Source organism: Condylura cristata, unplaced genomic scaffold (assembly GCF_000260355.1).
Source record: "Condylura cristata isolate star-nosed mole 26May11 unplaced genomic scaffold, ConCri1.0 scaffold00008, whole genome shotgun sequence".
NCBI lineage: Eukaryota > Metazoa > Chordata > Mammalia > Eulipotyphla > Talpidae > Condylura > Condylura cristata.
Window position 1 is genome coordinate 32228318 of NW_004567109.1, and position 22062 is coordinate 32250379.

General features: G+C 43.3%; 1 protein-coding gene across 2 annotated transcripts in view; it reads right to left on the reverse strand.

The window, feature by feature from the left end:
• Positions 1 to 22062, reverse strand: part of DAB1 (Dab, reelin signal transducer, homolog 1 (Drosophila)) — a 353365-nt gene that overhangs the window by 237898 nt on the left and 93405 nt on the right. For both annotated transcript variants that reach the window (XM_012722799.1, XM_004679047.2), the window contains exon 2: positions 2702 to 2903. In XM_012722799.1, the coding sequence (XP_012578253.1) occupies positions 2702 to 2768 (67 nt within the window). In that variant the 5' untranslated portion in view covers positions 2769 to 2903. The remainder of the gene's footprint in view (positions 1 to 2701; positions 2904 to 22062) is intronic.

The window sequence follows — 22062 nt, forward strand, 5'->3', positions numbered from 1 at the left end:
CGGGGCAGGCGAGAATCGAACTCATGCGGAAGCGGCTTTAGATTCTCAGTGCTGTGCTTTAACCCACTGCGCCACCAGGGAGGGCCCAATGCTGCCTTTTTTTAAATGTATGTGAGTGCTTTCCTATGGCAGACAAGTGTATACTGAGGATCTTGTTTATTGCTTGCATGAGTATAAACAACTGTAAAAGTCTGGCTCTGGGACAAACCAGCTATAGACTTTTTAAGATTCCCTTGGCTCTAGAAAGGGATAAAAGAAAACAATGTAATCATGAAAAGAAGGAAAAAGGACAGAAGGACAAGGAAATGGAAATAGGTGGAAAGAAATAGAAAAAAAAGGAGGGAGAGGAAGGAAATGGGGAAAGATGACAATGAAAGAAATAGGTGAGAAGAGGTATGAAGAAGAGAAAGAGGAGAAAACGGAAGAACAGAGGAGAAATACAGCTAAACTCTGTCCGGCTTTTAACATATGCCAAACTATACTCAATATTTTATTTATCCTCCTTCAAATAGAATATTTACATATTGCTACATTGAAAAATCAAAAAACAAATTGGAGACAGTATCATTTAAAAAGTTTAACAATACTATTATATTCAAGCTTCAAGATCAGCAAACAAACTGCTTATTTTCTTGAAAGTTCTATTTATTTAACTTTGTGGTGAGCTGTTGAGACTTGCAATTGTATACTCATTTTATAGGAAAAGATACTGAGAGTAGAAAATAAGAGAAACTAAGCTTAGAGCAGTTAAGTCACATTCTAAAGTCACACAGATAGGAAGTGATACATCCAGAATTGGAACTCAGGTGTATCTGTCCAGACTCCATTGATATTTACCACACAATATGGGATGTACACTCTTTGTATCTGTATTGTGCTGATTTTAAAGCTCTAGAACATGAAGATGAGGAGGTTCTTAAAAGGTCACCTGCACAGCTCCATTCTAAATATTCAACTAAGCCACTGTTTCTAAACACCTGAATCCTCTCCTCAGAATACTGTTTTCACATGCTAAAATGAATGAAAAGATATTCACTTAGACACAATTTTTAATGCATTAAGCATTCAAGAGCACAAGTTTAGTGGAAAGGTTAAATTCGAAGCAAATATATAACTTCAGTTCCTACTGAAAAAACATTTGAATTCAAGTACATGCCAGACTCTGCAATATTATTTTTTTCCAGGTAGCAGTTCTCCCAAGACCTGTTCTTTCACCCACTTACTTTTCCTATCAGTGTTAGACCACAATGCATAAAGAACAAGGTTTATGTTAAGTTTTAGGGAATAAAAACAGACTGCTGCCAAAATATTCGTGTTTCAAATAAACATCTAAACCAATATTTACAGTCTTTCGTGGGGTTCTGGTTGTCAAAGAGCTGCATGTATATTATGCTTATGTCCCTCAATTCCTACAGTGTGTCAATAAATGCCATCACGGAACGTAACGGGGCAGGTACAGTGATATCTGGACCAAATCACTGTCTAGAGAAAGCATCCAAGGGCATCCCCATTTCCAAGTCCACATTGACAGATTTCAAGACCTTAAAGAAAGCTCTATTAGCCCTCCTCCATGCAGTTGAGTAGACAAGGGAAGGAGTGAATGGAAAACAGGGAAAACACACCCACACACAGAGAGGAAGAAAGACAGAGAGAGAGAGAGCACGCGCAGAAGTACAGTAAGTTCCTACATCTAATTATAACAAGGAAACAAATTTATTGAATGGCATGGTCCTAAAGTTATAGGATCAAATTCTCCAGAACAAGGAAAGTGATAGAATTACTTTAATATCCCACGCTATGTGCCAGTCTCCATCACCTGGCATCTATGTGGATCCTCTGTGCCCTGCACTGCCTAATAGTTGGATGCCCAAACGTGAGTAAGGGGCCTGCTTCTGAAGCAGTGTATTATTTAGCTGACAAACAAAAACACAGGACATTTTTAATAAAGTGAAATGCTAACACTGCTACTGAAGCAAAACAAGTAGAAGCAGCGAACCCAATTTGGAGGATAAAGAAAGGCTCCCTCAGGAGGTAGTGCTAAGCTCCAACCTGAAGAATAAATAGGAGTCAAACTAGAAAAAAAATGGAGAGTGACAAAAGGATTTCGGGCTGGATTAATCATAGTCCAGTGCTTCTCAAAGTCTGGTCTCTGCGCCAACAGCATCAGCATCATCTGGGAAGCTGTTATAAATGCAAAGTCTCAGGCTCCACCCCAGACCTACTGAACCAAAAATGCTGGAGATAAGATCCAGCAGTCTTGGTCTTAATAAGCCTTGGAGGTGATGTTGGTGCAAAAGTTTGATTTTGATGTTCAAGAACCACCAAAAGGTGAACTCCCATGGACAGAACGCCTGCAGGTACAGAGTTGAATGGGAAGGTGGAGTTTAGGGAGAGAGATTGCTAGAGAGGTAGCAAGCAGATCAGAAAGGGCTGTATACATTATAAAAAAAGAATTTCTATTTTACCCAGTGATCATAATGGAGAATCATTGAAATATAAGCATAATAATATACACATACACCCCCACACACATACTCTATAACATGAAATGATCTAGTATAAGTACAGAAAATAAAACCAAGTAAGGCTAGAAACTTTTAACAATACATGCAAACACACAGTATGACATAATCATTCCAGACTAAACACTTCATTCCTGCACAGACAAGTAGTCATCAGAAAGGAATAACTTTGGCCCTACCTTTCTTTCTGGAGTCTTTCTTGGTGCTGGTTTTCACAGCTACTTGAAGTTCTGTCTCAGTTGACATCCTACTAAATCCTTAGTCCACGTCACACAGATCCCGGACCTCGGCCAGGCTCATCGAGGACTCCTCTCCAAGAGAACGACCCTCCCTTCAGAAATGACACCCAGAGCTGTGCATTTCATTCACTTCTTTCGTGTGCTGCAAATCAAGAGAAGAAAAATTCAAGATGGCCCTCCCTGGTGGTGCATTAGGTTAAAGTGCAACACTACAAGCTGGCCTCAGCCACTTCAGTGCAAGTTCAATCCCCAGCCCTGGAGGTGACCCACATGGTGCGGCAGACCTCTCCTGTCTCCCCCACTACTTCCCACAGCAGTGTACTTCATCAGTCTGCCTGTCCTGCTCCACACTCTGTTTCTGTTTTAATCCTTTCACAGTCCCTCCACCATGGGCCTGTACCCCAGTTCTGTATGCATATATAAATAAATCTTTCAAAAAAAAAAAAACATTCAGGACAATCCCCCCTTTGAAGTTAAATAGAGAAAGAAAAAAAATCAGCTGACTCTTACGATGTCCTTGAGCTGCTGGTGGGTTCACATGGAAAAGAAGATGCGAGGCCAGTCCGTACAACTGCTTCTCAGCCTAGATTATACTAAAGATGCATCTGGAACACTGGATTATCCAAGAAGGTCAAAACCTAACTCTGTTTTTCATGTTTCCTCTTTTGAAGTACTAGATGCCGGCCAGGAAATGCAGCATATTTCCTGACCAGCCTTGTGCAGGCATTGCCAGCAACAGGGTGCCCATCCATCAGCCAGGCTTGACCAGCCTTGGCAGCTAAGGCAGATCATAGGGAAGTGACCTGTGGTCAGTCTCTCACTGGCAGGCTTCAGAGGGGACATGGGGTTGACATACAATTGGGCTTCAAGGGTAAGGTGACAAATGGGGCCAAGAAACTTTCCAGCAAGCCAATTTTTATGTCAGCTTTTCCCCCAGCTATAAGAGCAGACAAGCATTTAATGTGAGAAGAAAAAGAAAAGAAGCAGACACACATTTATTCATTCTTTCTTTAATAAATATGCATTGCACACTGCTAGGTACTATTAAGCTCAGACACTGTGCTAGGAAGAGATAATAATGATAATACAACCACTTCAATTACAGCCAGTATTTACTATGCACTTACTATATACTGTGTCCTCAGTTACTGCTTCAGATACATTATCTCAATGAAATGAATGTATTCTGTGTCAAGTTAACAGTCTTTCCCAGTGCCTATCTACCTGCCAGCTACTTCCAAGAGTTCAGTTGAAAATAAACATTCTGCTAGTTAACTGTTTTTAAAGAATATAAAGATAAATATACTGGAAATGGAGCTTTACACTGTGCACCCAATTCTTAGCTCATCCCACAGACCCCAACCTGTTTAATCCAAAAAGGGTGACTATTTTTACAATGCCAGTTTCCATTTTAAAAAAATAATGACAGAAATCTTTTAATATTGACAATTAAAGATAGCTCAAGTTTTGGGTGTAATATAATGCACAAAAAATACGTCACAATGGGGAGATTTCTGCCTTCCCTAAAATACCTAGTTTTCAAAAAACAAAATTTAAGTATTTTTTAAAAAGACATTGGTCCTTGAACCACTAAGAAAAATAGAAAACTCTCTTCTTAAAGAACTTGATCCATGAACTCATATGTAGAAAATGAGACCTGTTCCTGCCAAGCTTGTGGTATCTATCTGCCACAATGAACAACATTCCATGGGAGATGACAAAGTCAAAAAACTCAATCTTAGATGGAAATAATTGTAATTATAGTACTTATCAGCTTCTTGCAACAAAAATGTACAAGAACCTACCAGGCTTAAATACTGGCTGGCTCACATTAACAGACATTTACTATGTAACCACATGGCCAAGTGCACATAATCAAAGTGAGACTCCTGGTCACAAAGCAGCTAAGTCTAGCAGAAGTGTCACTGTTTCAAGGGACTGCAATCCACATGACAGGAACTAGAATGGTTACTACTGGGGGCACAAAGGAACAGAGTTCACCTTGGCTTGGAACAATCAACTTCACAGAGGAAAGTGAACACTGTGAACCTTGAAGAATGATGCTGTCAAGTGGGTGGTGAGGGAAATGTCCAGCAGGTAATCAATGCGTTTGTGTACAATGAATGAATGAATGTTTCGGGCAGAAGAACCAACATGGACAAAGGCAGAGAATCTTGAAATGCACAACCAAACTAAGAAAAGGAAGCAGAAGTCTAAGGGAGATGATACCTTTTCTATCTTCCCAGCCATGAACGATTACCTTCCTATGGAATCTTTCCTGCCTTAATGGCCTGTCCACCGCTCAAAATTCAGACAGAAGTAGTATCTTAGGAAGATGAGTATTCCACTAAACAGAATCTTATCATTTGATTTGCAACCAACTTCAAAGTTTGATCCACTTACAAGCAATGTGATAATCATAAAGTTACTCAAGCCCTCTTGGCCACAGTTTCTTTGTCTGTGAAATGGGAGTAACAGTATCACCTTTATGGAAGAGCTTAATGTAACTACATACCTGAAATAGTGCCTGGCATACATACGGGCAAGCACTTCACAAATATTAGACACTGGGAGTTTCTTTTGTTAACTGCTCAAGGTCACATAGCTGGTTTGAGTCCCCACATCCGTATTATTAGCACCCCATTACAGAAGCAGAAAATAAAGCTTTCTAAGGAGAAAATGCAGGAAGTGACAGACGATAAGCTATTTCCGTCATGCTGGTCTTGTATACAGTAGGTACCACACTTCCTAAATACCAAAATGAGTTAAATACATGGGTTTTACACAGTTTCAACCCTGATTTAAAGTATACAAAAATGGGTTGAATTTGGGCCATTTTCTTCCCGTCAACTTTATAAGCCACAGTGTAGTACCATCCCTTATCCTCTGGGTTTTCTCCCTTGTTCAAAAAATGTGATTGTATTCAAGTATTAAAAGCATCTTTGCAAATTTCTAAAGTGCATGCCTACATAATATTTCCAATAAGAACTTAAATAAGCAAGCTGCAGTACATAGAGAATGTAGCATGCCTTGGACCCCTCGTCCCCTTTAATTTCCAAAAAACCAGAAGTTGAGCAAATGCTGTGAAGTAACTCCAAATTATTTAGGAAATTCGTTTCTTTGTAATTAAGGAGATTAAAGTCCTCAGGCCCAGAAACCATGTGACAACTCAAATCATTTTTCTCCAGTAAAAGCTGTGAAACCCTATCAGTTAAATTCAGGCTCGCCCAGAATTGTGAAATGCTTCAATAATGTTTCTTTGCTCCACACAATCTGCAGTAATTTAATATTCCTGAAGTGTGTCAGGTTTTTTATAATGAGCTCTTCAAATCTAAATGTGAATTATGTAACATTCCACTACAGACATTCTGTCTAGTGAACTGCTTCTAAATGTAAAACCTTGTGTTCGGTGTTGGGGGTGGGGTGGGGTGGTACAAAAACACCAAAACACAAAGCAGGGAAAACAGATAGGCCTCAAAAAAAAAAAAAAAAAAAAAAAAAAGGTACAAAGGTTTGAGCAGCTATAATTGAACACAATGCAATACCTGCTATAACACAAATTGGTGTTCTCTCTCTCCTTACCGCTCATATGATCCTACAGTAAAACAACTAATTATAAAGGCCCCATATTTATAAAGTGTTATGATATGAACTGTTCATATATTATCCAATTCAATCCTTCAGTCACTTAACGAGTTAGCTACTATCTTCACTTAACAAATGAGGAAAGTGAAGCACAGGTTAGCTTAGTGGCTTATCCATAGTTACAGGGATAACATATCACACACAGAAAGGTGCAGGTCAGACTTCGTCAGTCAAAACCCTCCCAAATGCCCATCAGATGGTGAAGGGGTAAACAAAATGTGATGCTATTTGGCTATGAAAAGGAATGAAGTATTGATACATGCTCCAAGGTGAATGAATCTCTAATAACATCATTCCAAGCAGTTAGACACAAAAGGTCACATGCTGTATGACCCCAGATTTATGAAAGATCCAAAATAGATAAATGCACAGACAAAGCAAATGGGTGGTTTCCAGGTGCTAGCTAATTTAAAACTTGTTTTTATGGATGTCAGTTCTCATCACAGATTCCAAATTCACCCAAATCTGCCCAGACTGCCTGAGTTGGCAGAAGTCTCTGGACTAAGGTTGTTGGGAGCAAAACTTTCTTCCTCCTCCCCAGATTATGGGTTAAAGTTTAACAATCCTTAATATTTTTAGTATGTCAAGGGTTATCTGATTTGATCTAGCCCATCTGAAAAATGCCTACAACTCACTCATTCTGTACATTTGTTCTTTTTAGAGATAGGAAAAGAGGAGAGCGGGATTTTGTTGACCTCAGGGGCAACATTCATTAAAAGCTGCTGGGGTATGTAAGTCCTTTAGGGATGTTAGCAGGAAGACACTCAGAGATAGTCTTTATTTCTCTCTACTAATAAAACATTGCCATTTTCAAAGCCCATGTAAAGTCACTTGTTTTAACCAAACCCTCAAGAAAAATGATGTGTTGATCAAACATACCCTTAGCTTTAAAACTCTGAGGATCACCAACCTGACAGACCAGCTAACTGTGGACTCAATCAGGCTATTTGGCAACTACATGTGTCAAGAAAGGGGAGCCCTGAGACCTCATCTTCATTATGTTGTCTTATTGCTTATATTTACCTTACATTGGGAAAGAAAGAAAGAAGAATTTCAGGTCACATACAGAAAGTTTTATAGAATGGCATTCTGTAAATCAAGATAAAGAAATGAGCATAATAACTGCAGTGAAGGAGAATAAAGGACTAGAAATGACAGTGAAGAGAGAGGCAAGAATAGGGCACCAAAAGCAACCTATACATTTGCAGGAGATACGAATCTGGCTCAGGTTCCTGGGAGCCAAAGCAAAGAAGAAAATACGAACAGTTATAGGTTTTACAAAGTCCCAGTTCAACTAAACCATTTTTGCCTTTTGAACCAAAAATGGAGAATGAACAGGACCTATAAGGGCTTTCATTAAATCATGATATCATGTACATTAATACCTGTCCTGTTTCTATTAAAAAAAAAATCCGAAAGGGAATTCATGTTAATGGCCTTAACTTACATCGAGAGTATGACACTAAAGATACGTTAATAGTGGTCATTTTAAATAGGGTCAAAACAACATGATGTAAGCCATTTTAAGTTCACTGTAAACAAAGTATAGCTCTTAACTAAATTTAAAGAAGTGTCATCTTGATATACAGCTGTCTGGTGGTCTGGCATTTCTAGGATAAATTAGACTTAAAAAATAGTTTATTAGCTTACTCATCTATAAAATGGGATGATGTTTGCTACTCCTCATGGCATTGAATGAATGGAAATACATGAAAGTAACACAAAAGTACTTTCGGAAAAATCAAATGCAATGTTCTAAAACCAGGCACTGTTACTATTCAGTTATCAGGCAGTCTTCAACAAAGAAATGAGAGGAGGAACAAAATGTGTTTCTTTCATCATACTCAGAGCTAACAAAAGGCAGAACCAGGTTTCAGCGATATTAAAGGAATTTATGTGACAGCAACCTGGCAAGGTTAGGAACCTTTCTTTCATTTAACTAATGGATCACACAGTTTCATTACATATGTATTGCACCATGAAAATTCATTACATAACTCAGAGGTTATCAGAAAATACAAGTGTATAAACAAAAAATAAATCCATTAGTGTTTTCAGTACTTGTGGTCCCACTTCTACTCAACCTTCCAGAATCATATGTGAATCATCTCACTCCCCACACCTTCACCTATGGTTTTGGAAAGTGGGGCTTTCCTGGTGGCCTAGGGATTCAGTCTCGGTGCAATCACTGAGGCTAGCATGCCAATTCCCAGCCAGGGAGACGACCCGCATGACGCAGCAGACCTCTCCTGACCTGCCCGCTGCTCCCCTCAGCAGTGTATTTTAGTGGATCTGCCTGTTCTGCCTTCCACTCTGTCTCTAGTGAATATCCTCTCAACCCCAACCCTTTGTAGCACTGGTCTGTACCCCAGTTCCATGCAAAAAAAAGAAAAAAAAAATAGAAAGAAAGAAAGAAATCATAGGTGGCAGAGCCTGAAGCAGTTGAGGAGCGGAGGTAGAGTCCTGCTGACTCTGTGACCCATCGTGTAAGTAAATGGAGGCACTTAATATGCTACTTAAGTGCACTCTGTGCTTCAATCTCTTCAGTTGTAAAAAACAGGGCCCCTATAGGCTCTGTAGTATACAAACTAGGGAGCAAGCAGCCACAGGAGTGCTCAAGAAAACCCGCTGGGATGAGGAGTCAAACTCTGCAATATCATGTATAGTTACTTTTATCTAACAACAGGCAATCACTTATTACTTTAATATGCAGGCTACTAGTAGCACAAGTATGTAAATTCATGTTTAAAAATTCATATACTGGTCAGGGTACAGATTTAAAATTATTCACTGATGTGGTGTGGGTGACCACTGCTAGGTGACAAGGGACCACCACAGTGGTTTAATCAGGAAAGACTTGAATAGTTTAGGATCTCTCAAGATGATGCTAGTCCAGGAATCACTCAGGTAATAGGAAGCCAGTAATGCTAGGGACTGGGGGTTGGGGTCCCGGCCCTGGGGTGGGGATGATGGGATGGTAGGACATCCAGGAGACTTGCATTAATGGAGTTCCTAATTTTAAACATTCGTGTTCTTTTTCCTTTCCAAAGATGTACCTTCAGGAAAAAGGTAAGACAGCAAACACTCCCAACTCCTTCATGCACAGCCATTCAATCAGAGCTTCTGTAAATCCAGTCAATACAATTATGCAACCACCTACTTGGTGCTCAGCAGACCAGGGCTACCCGCTGGAGATGGGAAGAGGACACAACCTCACCCTTCCAAGCACCTGGGCTGATTTCACAGAGCCTTCCTACCTGTTCTTCAACCTCCTTCACTGGCTTTCCAGCCATCTTGCTGTTGCTCATTTTAGCCCCATTCGCCATTCCACTGGGCAGAAGAGGATCTGGCTACTGTTTATTTGCTCTCCAGAACTGTACCTGCTCTCTTTCCTGATTCCTCTGCAATGAAACTCTTACTATTCCCTAAGGTCTTGAGGCAAACAAAGACAAGTATTTAATGAGGTCCTCCTGGTGAAGGGGCTTTTAAATAAACAAATGCTGCATTGGGCAGCTTCACCAGCTGATTTACCTAAAACATATACTCTCCCTTCCACACACTGCATTTCATTATCTTCAAAGTTGACAATAGGAAAAAGAACAATGCAGACCAACACCAAGCCAAGCCCTGTGCAACAGATGTCCCCAAGCTGCCTGGCTTCCTGGGTGGCCCTGGGCAGGGGCTTAGCCCAAAGTCCCCTTGGTGCTCCAGTGTCTGAGCGCTCTGCTCTTCCTGCAACAGCCCTTGCAGCCTTCTCTGGAGGCCTCCCTGGAGGCCACTTCTCCCTGCCCAGAGCCCAGAGCCAGGCAGCACGCTTTCTCACATCACCGACACCCCACTCTAATTCTTCACTGTCTTCCAAGCATCTAATGTTTACCACCTTTCTTTTGAAAAATAAAGATACGTTATCTTCCTTTGCTTCACTAATGATTTCTAGTCCAATCTCAATTACTGCAAAATGGGCTACACGGATGGCTCGAATTTTCTCCACAAAAAGATGTGTACTTGACAGGAAGCAACCCAATTTCCACAATTATCTCCCTCACAAAAAGCGGGCACCACAGTGATAACCGTGGGGCTGTGTTTTCCTAAAGCCATAAATAGGGATGGATGCTCAAACAAAGAAATTCTTTTCTGTGTTTCTTGATTTGTGAATGTTTTTATTCGAACCTTTCAATAGAAACACAAAAATGCAGTCACACTTGGCAAAGACTAAGCAAATCACCAAAAGGGAAAGTCATTCCCTCCCATGAAACTCCTGCCTTAACACTACACAAGCAAACGCCTTCCAATGTTAGTCTCACTTGCTCCACAGGGAGCGCTTCCAGACCTTCACAGCCCTGCCCTGGTTTACCAACAGCCTCTGGTGAGGAGAAAGGTAGACTTCCTCCTGGAGCAGAGACTCCAACTTAGCTACACATTGGGAGCACAGGACGAGCAGGAAAAGCTAGATGCTGGTGTTCCACCCTGAGATCTTCATTTAACTGGTCTGAGCTACACCCAGGTACTGAGATGGTAGAAAACTGCCCGAGTGAGTCTAAAACACAGCCAAGTTTGAGAGATACAGGCATAATGGCTAGAAAACTCACAGCAGCCCTCAGGACCAGCACCACCCCAGTCCCTGGCAGGGAGGGTTGGGCACGCTCTCTAATCCTGAGTCTGAATGCAATCACTGCAAAGTGGGTGGCTCTAGAATGATACCAGGCAGGGGAGTGGACTAAATGACACAATCTATCTAAAATGCTTATCAAGGAGGGGTAAGTGCTAGGGGTAGGCAGGAAAGTGTCCCCCTTCCCCCAAAGACGCCCATGCCTAACTATGGGAATCCGCTTTAGACAAAGAGGTTGCGGACACTTTCACTGATGAATTTTGGGTTGATGAGACTATAGGGAGACCTTGCATTGTATTCTGCTACATGTGGGCTGGATGTGACTCTTTGGAGGCAGAGGGCAGATTGTGAGAGAAAGATGGCAAGATGTCTGCTCCCTAATCCTGGGAACAGAGACCATGTCACAAGCTACAGCCAGAGTTGAGGGTGCTACCCCCGCTTCACATGCTGCTGCTGTCCTCACCCCAGCGACAGCCCAGCCAATCACACCAGGACAGTGTGTCAGCTCAGCAGCAGCCATAACTCATTCTGGCAAAGAGCCAGACCCAAAGCAGGTACATAAGAAGATGGGCATATGCCCTCTTGCTCAAGGATCCAGACTATGGCCACTGGGAAAGGAACCGCAGTGAAGAGATGCCCAGGACAAGCTCAGGGCAGCAAGGGGAGGGCTGAAGTTATGAGTCAGTGGTGATGAGTAGAAACCACCAGGGAGAGGAAAATCTACAGTGCATTGGGGGTGGGGGGTTGCAGAGAGGTGATCCTTTTCAGTACACTTAGAAACTGAGGGTACCCAAGCAAAGGGAGTAAACAAATTCCAGAGCAGTGGGAACCAAATAACCCAGCCAGGAGAAATCGAGATGGCTTCCTGTAATGAGTCATACGCGTCTCTGAGAGCCCAGGCTACATGCCTAGTCCCATACTCAGGGCAAAACCCTGCCCTGTCACTACCATGCCTTGCACCGCATCCTCCTCATCAGGAGGTCCTGCAACAAACAGCCTGAAGCTATTGCCCCCTGTACTAATCCACTCCTCTCATCCCAACCCTTAAGTACAGTACTATTCATATCTTATGGTTAGCAAAGGAGGAAAAACACGAATATCACAGGGATTTCAAGTCACGGTTCCACTAAGTCCGAAACCTGACCCTCCTTCAGCAAGTCCCTTGAAGTCTTTGAGCCTCAATTTCTACCTTTAGAAAGCTGAGAAATTGGTACCTTACTCCTGATGGTTGCTGAGTAAAATAAGTAAGATAACATATGCAAATTGCCAGTTACCATGGGAAGTATTCATTAAATATTGTTTGCCTTCCCTTCCCTCTATTCCATTTGCATATTATTCTTTAGAAGGAAAAGGGAGAAATTTCCAACATTTATTTCCTACACATATACCTGTTAGCTCTTCAGTATACACCTGTCAAAATGAATCAAGAAACAATTACCCAAAACTATTTCCGTATGTTATGAGATTTGCTGTGTAACTCCTGGCCTTCAGCACACGTCCCCAGACCCACAGCTCGGCTCCTTCTCCTCCTCACATAAAATAAATGCTCCTGCCTGAGAGGCTGGTCAGCCAAAGCCATCTATCCTCACCTCTTCTAGCTCATGCTTTGAAGTCCCTTCAGGAAGCAGATGACACACTCCAAGTAAGATAATTCCAGAAGAGGTAGTAAAGGGAGTGCTTAGATAAGGCTGTGCTGCTCTGCTGGGGTGAAGGCCAAGCAACCGTGCAGCACCCCAGGGCTGGAGAAGCAGGGCTGCGAGAGTTGATGGCATGAGAACAGCAGACAGCAGTTCAAAGGTCCAAGAGCAAATCCTCCTCCTCCATGAAAAGCCTCTATCTCTGTTCTTCAAAGTCCCTATGGAACCTCATGGCTGTGCATCTCCTTGTGACAGACCATACAGCAGAAGGAAGGAGGGAAGCCTGTAGTTGCTGTAAAAGCAGCAGTGACCTTCAATCTGGTATCCCCAAACGCCAGGCTGACCCAGACAGATGACAGGCTAAAAGGGATGTCCCTTCTTCTCCGCCTCCTTTCACTCCCCTGCTGGGACTCACACTGGCCAACCTAAAGCAGCAGCCACAGGAGGGAGGCCCATGAATGGGGTCCACACAGGGCAGCTCCCAGGGGGAGGACAGGTGGAGAAGGAGAGCTGTAGGAGCAGACTTCAGGGCCAGCAGAAAAGTCCAAGAGTAATTCCTCCTCCTCCTCCATGCAAAGTCCCCATCTCTGCCACAGCCCGTGTTCTTCAAAGTCCCTATGGAACCTCATGGCTGGGAGTCTCCTTGTGACCATAAAGCAGAAGAGAGAAACGAAGGAACACAGATTTGCATGTTGAGGTTGAGAGCGCCACCAGGTGCCATGCTTTTTGCCTAGTGCAGCACCTGTTTCATTTCAGGAAATCTTTACAAGCTGGGAAGGTATGATCCTCTCCAGGCTGTAGCAGGTAGAAACCGACACACACAACTGGTGTGCCACAGGAAGCCCCAGGCTCCTTGGGTGGATCCAGACTTAGAGCTCAAGTATACTTGACTCTAAACACCACAATGGTCTCCCCGAGCCCTGTGCCAAAGTCACACAACGAAGTCCCACGTCGAGCAAAATAAATCCCACAATCTTTCAAATTTCTACCATCTTATTTTTCCTCCGTTTAAAAATAACTTGTTTTGCCAAAACTCAGAAACTTTTCTCTCTTAAAACAGACTGACTTTTTTTTTTAACACACATCTCATATTGGGATTCACAACTCATCACTCCCACAAGAAATGCCCCAGGCTCCTTGTCTACTCAGGCAAGCACTTGGTAACTTCGGAAAACAGTTTAGATTAATGTTTGCCCTGCAAGCATGAGGATTCTGGGTAGCCTTCTCTTGGGCAAAGTTTGAAAAGAAATATCATACTCCTTCCCTTAAGCATACCCACCAACATTTTTTTAATGGGCTCTGTGGTAAAAGTCTTTATTACTATTAATAAGAATAATAAAATGATTAATAAGACAACCAGAGCAGCTCTGTTTATTTGATGTCATGCATGTGTAATATTTCCTAGCAAGTGTTTCTCAAAAGCCCCCAAGCGCCTCTCTGACATTTCATCATTAACTCCTTTTGCCTTCAACGCAGGAAGCAAAGGTAAGATGGTGTGAGCTCTGCATGGAGGTTGAGGCCTGAGGCCCAAACAATTCCTTTCTCCAATCCATACTCTCCTTCTGAATTCATGTAATGGGAAAACCTTATCGGGGTAGCAACAGTGAGAGGAGAGGCTCTCCAGGACTCTTAGGAGCGTGGCCCTCAGGACTCCCCTTCATCTATGCATTCATTTTGACATTTCCTTTCTAAAAATGACTTTCACTGTTTGCTAAGTCGTTCCTCTTCACACACTCGTTGCATCCTCCTTACAAGTAAGTGAGGTGTTGTCCCTATTTGACAAGGGGCACATCAGGAAAAGACATGAGCCAAAGTTTCCCACCCTGCAAGTGTTAAAGATAGGTCTGGAATCCATCCATGACTTCCAAATATCAGGCTCTTTTGTACTTTGCAAACTCTGACTCTTATGGCTATACTGTGCTTTCTTATCAACTATCAGCTCTGGGGTTAAAATTAATACCTTCCGGATGGGGATAGGGCTGGAGCTGGGGCAGGGATGGGATGAGGTGAGAGGGCTCAAATGTTAGCTCCCCTGCCCCCACCTCACCCTCAGGTGGTAAAAGCTCCTTTCCAGTGCTGGACCTAGACCTCGCTTCCTTCTCCACCTGACGAACTAGACATCTCCTTCCCTGTCTGCTGAATTTCCACACCTTTGCAGAGCCCCCCCTGGGCTAACAGGGGGGTCAAGGCAGTGGAGCCACTGGCCCCATAAGGTTGTCTTTTCCCTCTGAGGAGGAAACTTCACTCTTTGGTTCAAGTTCATAGTCTAAAATGGACTATTCTTTAGAGATAATTAGAACAAAATAAAAGTAACAGAATTAATACTATATAGCTACCAAGAGTTAAAGTGGTAAGTGGATTACTCTGGATTTTTACCTGTATTTATCACTAAGATCTGAGCAGTCTTAACCAAGATCCTATTAACCAGCATTTCCAAAGAGCAGCCAACTGGTCCTATAAATAGTCAATCACCTGACATTGGTGATTAGATAAGTATTACCAGTTAATATGCATCTCAGAAGACAGGCATATATGATCAGAAGAAGCATGGAAAGATCCCTTCCATCAGGAATTCCGGGCAAGGGGGGAACACCTATGAAAAATCAGTTTAAATAACAAGATATCAAACAGTCCTTTGACAATTCTCAGGAAAGCTATGAATCCTTTCCCCAAGCTCAAGTTAAAAACTGGTAGAAATTAAAAAAAAAAAAAAAGCATTCAGGTGAAACCAAAAAATACATTTTTTAAAGTATATTTAAAAGCTGTCAATACCATGTGAAATGATGTCTCTTCTCCTCACTTGTTTCTCCCATTTGTTGGCACATTGCCTTGAAATTACAATAACAGAAGTACCCACTAATAATGACAAGATTTTGCAACTAAAAAATACTTCCACATCCCTGTATCCAAATCAAATTCTCTACTATCTTTGGGAAAAATACAAACAAGGAATCCCAGTTCCCATTTTAAAGACTGAGAGACTCAGGTCCTGAGAAGGAAGATGTCTTTCCCAGCTGTGTCACCAGTAAGTGCTGTGTCCAAGTTAGGAAAGTCTTTTGGCTCCCAGCCTAGAGTGTTAAAGCTAGAAAGAATCTTGGATAATATCTAGACCCAGCCTACTTCATTTTGCAGCTAAAGAATGGTCTTAGAACTTGATGGCTTTTACCAAAAAGTTTGCCACTTAGAAAATCAAACAGAACAAGTTAGCCAGGTCACTGGAACCCTGGTCAGTTTCTGACACCACTGTGACCTCCCCATGCACACCAATAACAACCTGAGAGGTAAAAGCACTCCCATAGAAATTTGTACTTTTAGAAGCTTGGATCCTGCCCCAAGGTGATCCACATGCATCAGCAGAACCTCTCCTGACCCACTTGATTGAACAGCCTGTCCAGCTCCCCACTCTATCTGGTGAAGCCTCTCACCGTCCCTGCACCTATGGCAAGTACCCCAGTTCTGTATGCATAAATAAATAAATCTTTATAAATAAAGAAATAAAAAGAAAATAATTCAACGACAACAGGACTTTTACCCATGCTCTATAATGAGCTCTTTATTCAGAGCTCATCTCATCAAAATTCAGCTTCAGAGAGCTCCATGGTAGAAAGACAGCATTGTCCTGGAACTTCAAGCCAGAGCAAGGAACAGCTCAGTCATCTGCTTACCTGGGGAGATACCTCAGCATGCTACAAGTAAACAGAATCCAATAACCTGAGCAAACTAATTTATAATAAAGGGCACTACAGTTTTTTAAAAATTAAATGTTACCTTACCCATGAGATTATGTTAAAAGCCTAAGTCCCAAAGAGACAGCTGCCCTGGCCCTTGTGTGTATCCCAGAGTCAGCCACAAAGAAGGAAGAACAAAGTACACAGCTGGGAAGTGAGAGAGTTTCAGAGGTTGCCCCAGACAGGGTTTGGCCAAGTGTGGTCACATGGGGAAAGGCAGCTCAAAGTGCTGTCGCGGACACCTTCAGGAAGCGGCCCTGAAGCCAAGCCCCACTCACCAAACACTGTGCAGCTTGCTGAGGATAAACTGCTTGCCATGCATTGTTCAGTTCTAAACAAGAAATCCTAGTAACAACAGGATTCTGTAGCTAAAGAGCACATATACATCTCTGCATCAAGATGAAATTCTCTTAATGCCTCTGGGGGGGGGGGACACAAGCTAGACTATGGTGATGGCACACGGGTGATGTGGTGATGGGAAGCCCACGGGGATTAAAATTGAGATGGAAAATGGCACAAAATGATGGAAAAAATAAACTATTATATTATTAAACACACACACACACAAGCTAGGCACAAAGGATTATGATGATGGATCTCCAGTGCAATAGAGGTGGGAGTGTTACGGGCAACCCAACGTGAACTAGGTTGCCTGTGTGTGGGTCCTCACTTGCACACTTAAGATTTAATTTCACTGCAGGACACCCTTTCCCCCTAACAGGAGGACTGCAGTGACCACACCTATGGGGAGAAATCTGATACTGTACAAAACTTAACAGAGGTAAGGGGGGGGGGGGAACCTAAATAATAAAACAAACATGCACACATACATACACACAAAAGAAAGGAATGCCCAAATCCTGGCAGCCAACCCACAGGAAAACATTTTTGGTGGTCTGAGAACAATTAAATCTTTGTAACGGAACACACACACACACACACACACAGTAGCAACGTTAAGCCCCATTTTAAAGCTGACAGAACCAACCAATCCCTGGGGAGCTAAGTGCCCAACACTAGCCAGCCTCGTGTCCAAGTTAACACCCCAGATGCAGCTAATTATGCTCTAGTGGATGGAAGCAACGAGTAACAAACAAGTCATGGAGAGGCTATGTCACGTAAGGTTGCAGAGGGGAATGCCAAGTGCTTAGAAAAGGGGGTGCTGTATTTTAGCTCGGTGGGCAGGGCAGGTGGGACTCACTGCCATGACATGGGGCAAAACTTTTAAGAAGGTAATGGTGTGTGCCATAAGGGTGATGATCACGGCAAGCAGAGGAACCTGCAAGTCCAAATCCCTGAGGCAGCCATGAGTATTTTCAAAGAACAGTGAGAGGCTGGTGTGGAGCAAAGGGGAGAGGAGAAGAGGTCAAGGGTAAGGAGTGAAGATTGAGCCAAGTCCTCAGGGGAGAGGGGACCAATAAAAGCCTTGTTAATCTCACTCTATCCCACTAAGCCTACTCCTTTAACTGACCAGATGAAGACAAAATGCTGGTCTCGGTGGTGCCATCTCTTTCTCCACAGCAACCTGGCATGGATTTGACATTTTCGTATCCAGATCACAGGCAAGGAGCTCAGACATGAGAAAGTCCATGACCCAGGAGCTGCAGGCAATGCAAGAGGATGGGTGTTGGTGTGATGGCAGGAGTCATGGGCAGCTTGTGGGACGGTGCTGAGGCCGTGACACCGGGCAGTTCAGGCAGCCAGGAGGCAGCACAGCCTTGAGGGGGTGGTGGCTGTCCTAGTGTGTTCTGTGGACTGGTGAACAAAGTGCACCCTTCTGTCATGAGATGCAGGCAGCCCACACAGGGAGGCCCCTGGAAACCCCAGGATGACGAGACTGAGTTGTCTGGCTTCTCTTGGTAGGTCTGGGAGCCTGAAGTCTGAACAAACTGGGAAACTGAGGCCATCAATCTAGGTCATCAAGTCCCCAGGTCTAGGAAACTAAACTTTAGTGGGGGGAACAAGAAAGAAAAATAATAAACTGTAACTTTGAAAGAAAGACTTCCTGCCTCCTGCCCATCTAAAGGAGAAAAAAAGAACATCAGTCCCATGGACCAGCACACTAATGGCTCTGGACCTTGCTCCCAGGAAATCCAGAGAATTTGCATTTTCTGGTGTCTTTTGTCCCTGGATGTCCCACACTAGGCTCAACAGACTCTGTACCCAGACAGAGGTCACCGATGGACACCCCAACTTCAGCCAATGTAGCCGAATTCAATTATTCTCCAGTAATACAAAGGTGAATCACATTTACTAGGCACTTTTTCTTCCCGTGCTCTCATCTGACCCTCCTAATAATTCCCCAGCACTTAGCTTGGCCCTTCCACTCTTCATTTACTAATTTTAAAAATCCTGACTGAGGAGAGAGTGCGGACATAACCTAATTTTACCAGTGTGGAAACTGAGGCTCAGCGAGCTGCCATGTTCTGCTTTGATTTGAGCAGCCACTTACTGTAACAGTTCAGAACCTATTCTTTTATATATATATACTATAATAGTTTATTTTTACATCATTTTGTACATTTTTTCCCCAATCTCAATTGTAATCCCCGTAGGCTTCCCATCACCAAGTCACCCATGTGCCATCACCATACAGAACCTATTCTTGATGATAAACTCAGCCAAACATGGGAGGGCATCCAATCTAAATGCCAGAGAGCACTGCCAGACCACTGACAAAGATAGCCAGAGACACACTCAGATGCTGTGCTCTCCAGAGTCACCCCCAAAAAGGCTCGCTTAAACCCTACATTACACAGAAGAACAGCGGAGAGTGTTCTGTGTCTGGAATATAAAGTAGCTCCATTTACACTGGACTCCTGGCTCAGAGAAACAGTGAACAAACTTGCCGAAGCTTCTAATTTGCAAGCATGGCTGGGGGAAGGGGCCCTGTGCCAACTCCAGACACTGCTGCTTTTACCTGTTTGTCACCTCACTGGCTGCCTGAGCACAGGGGAAGCCAGGCCCACGCCAGCTCTGGACAGACAGGGCTGGGTCTGTGGACTGCACTGCCTGCTCTAACAAGCTGGGGCCACAAGGTATGACTCACCATGGTACCTGCTTCTCATCAGCTATCTGGGTGGGCCTGGGAGTTCGCTCAGGGATCTGGGGATGAAGCCCTCCGAAAGAAAAGGTTCTGTGCCTTTCTGTCTCATTTTTCTACAGCAGATGAGGTGCTAAAATTAAGGATGTGGTGCACCAGTTTTCAGGCACTTAATGTTTCTGAGGAAAGAATGCTTAGGCAAAATGTGAAAAGGTGTGGGGAGAATCAGTGGAGGATGAGCCCAGAGCTTGGAAGGACAAAGGATGCAGGTGGGGGCTGTGCTGCTTCTTCTGCCCTGTGTGGCTGTGAGCAAGCTGACCTCCCTGTGCCCTTGTCCTGTCCCCTCACTATGACTTTCAGAAGCCCTGCTGTTTCTCTGGCCACTTCCTTCATAAAATACATTAAAAATTACATTCTGTGACCATGCTGGAATGAAGACAGACATCACCATCAACCCAAAATTTATTTAGCCTGATTTTTTTAAAGATTTATTTATTTATTTAGGTATGTAAAAAGTGGGGTGTAGGCCTGGGATGCTGGGGGTGAGAGGATTCACCAGAGACAGAGTGGGGAACAGAACAGGCAGATCTACTGAAATACACTGCTGAGGGGAGCAGCAGGTGAGACAGGAGAGGTCTGCTGCGCCATGTGGGTCACCTCCCTGGCTGGGGATTGAATTCATGCTGCAGTGACTACAAATAGCTTCACAGCGCTGAGACTTAACCCCTTGTGTGACCAGACAGGTACACATAGTCTAATTTTTAAGAAATGACAGTATTTCTGTAGGTCCCTAAAAACCCTGTGGGCCTCGGATGCTGTGAACAGCCCAGTCCAGTTTCACTAACTGGTAAGTGGAGCTGTCTTCATGACATCGAGGGCACTAGTGGCTTGTATGTCACTTGCCGAGGCCAGGCCTGGGACCCAGCAGGTGCCCATGGCTCTGAGTATTGTGTCACAGTGAAACTCTGAGAATGGAATTTTGCCATTCTTCCAAGAACACAGGATTGTGAATCTTTGTACCTATGTGCTGTACTTCATTTATTCGCTCCAAATCTCCCAGTAATTACTCAACAGGTGCATGTACCAAAGAATGACATTTCTCATCAAAAGGAACTTGATCAAAACTGTCTTTTATGTTGTTCATTTTTTTTAAATAAAAAGTATCAGAGGGCCCTCCCTGGTGGTTCAACAGGTTAAGGTGCAGCACTGCAAGCTAGCCACAACCACTTCAGTGTTAGTTTGATCCCTGGCCAGGCAGCTGACCCACAGGGCACAGCAGACCTCTCCTGTCTCCCCTGCTGCCCCCTCAGCAGTGTATTTCAGTGGATCTGCCTGATCTGCACCCCGCTTGTCTCTGGTGAGTCCTCTCACCCTTGCACCCCTGGCCTGTACCCCAATTCTGTATGCATAAATATTTTTTAAAACGTTTTATCAAGAGTAGTTTAAAAAAAAATCGATATTTCAGGTACTATGGATTGAAACAGAAACTGCTACCTGAAATTCTGGAACGGCAACCAGCTTGGATCTCATATGAGATGCTGGGGTGCCAAGTCAATGCCCACTGGAGGTTTGGCAGACCTCTTGCTCTCCAAGACCCAACCCCCACTTCCCCAGCATGGACACATAATCCCTGCTTGTGTCAGAGGTGCTGTAAGGCCCACAGGACTTAATGAAGGTTCACTGGGTAATTTATCAGGGGTTCGCACAGAAGTCACTGTTCTTTAATGATGTCTTTAAAAATAAATAAGCAGTGAATGGAAGGGAAGAAGGAAGAAGAAAAGGGAGGGAGAGAGGAGGGAAGGAAGGGAGGAAGAAAGGGATGGAATAAGGGAGGTATGAATCCAAGGTTAAACTGTTCTGAAAAATACGTCAGTAATGTGAGTATCAGGGTCATACATAAGAGTCCTGAATTCCTTTAAAATCCTAACGGTAGTATATTAAATATTGTAAAAGAAGTATGCTTTCTATTTATGAGTAACTCTCCCACAATTTGGTTAAGCAACATATTCCCCCTGAATAACTGAATCCTATCTGAACTGGGAAATGCCTATCAACCCTGCTTTCTTTCCATTTGAGGCTGTTGCATTTTTCCTTCTTACTTTACAGGTCTCCCCTTAACTGCCAGTTCTTTAAAGTGACCCTCCGGGACATCCAGCCTAAAGTGGTCACCCCACACCATTCCTACCAACTATTCGATCATTTCAACCATTGTTCATTTTACATTAATTATTTGCACCCAACTCTACTGATAGTATTAGCTATTATCAATCTGACCCTTTGAAAGTAGGTCATTTTCCTGGTGTGTTCATCCCTGTTGTCACTGCACAGAGAATAGGATTGTCAGAGAGGACCTTGATAAATACTGGCTGGCAGGCTGGCAGGCTGGCTACCTGGGTGGATGGATGAGTGGAAGGTGGGACAGCCATATGAATGATAGATGGATGAATGGAACACTTAACTCTTACATGATCATTTCATTTCACCATGCACGGCATAACCTTTACTGCCCCTCCCAGTGATGCTATAGCAGGTTCAACTAAACTGCTATTCTACAAAGCCACCAGTTAGGAAGTTTCCACCATGGAGTAAGGAATTTCTATTGGTGTACTTTTGTTAAGTACTGGTGTTCCTAATCCTTA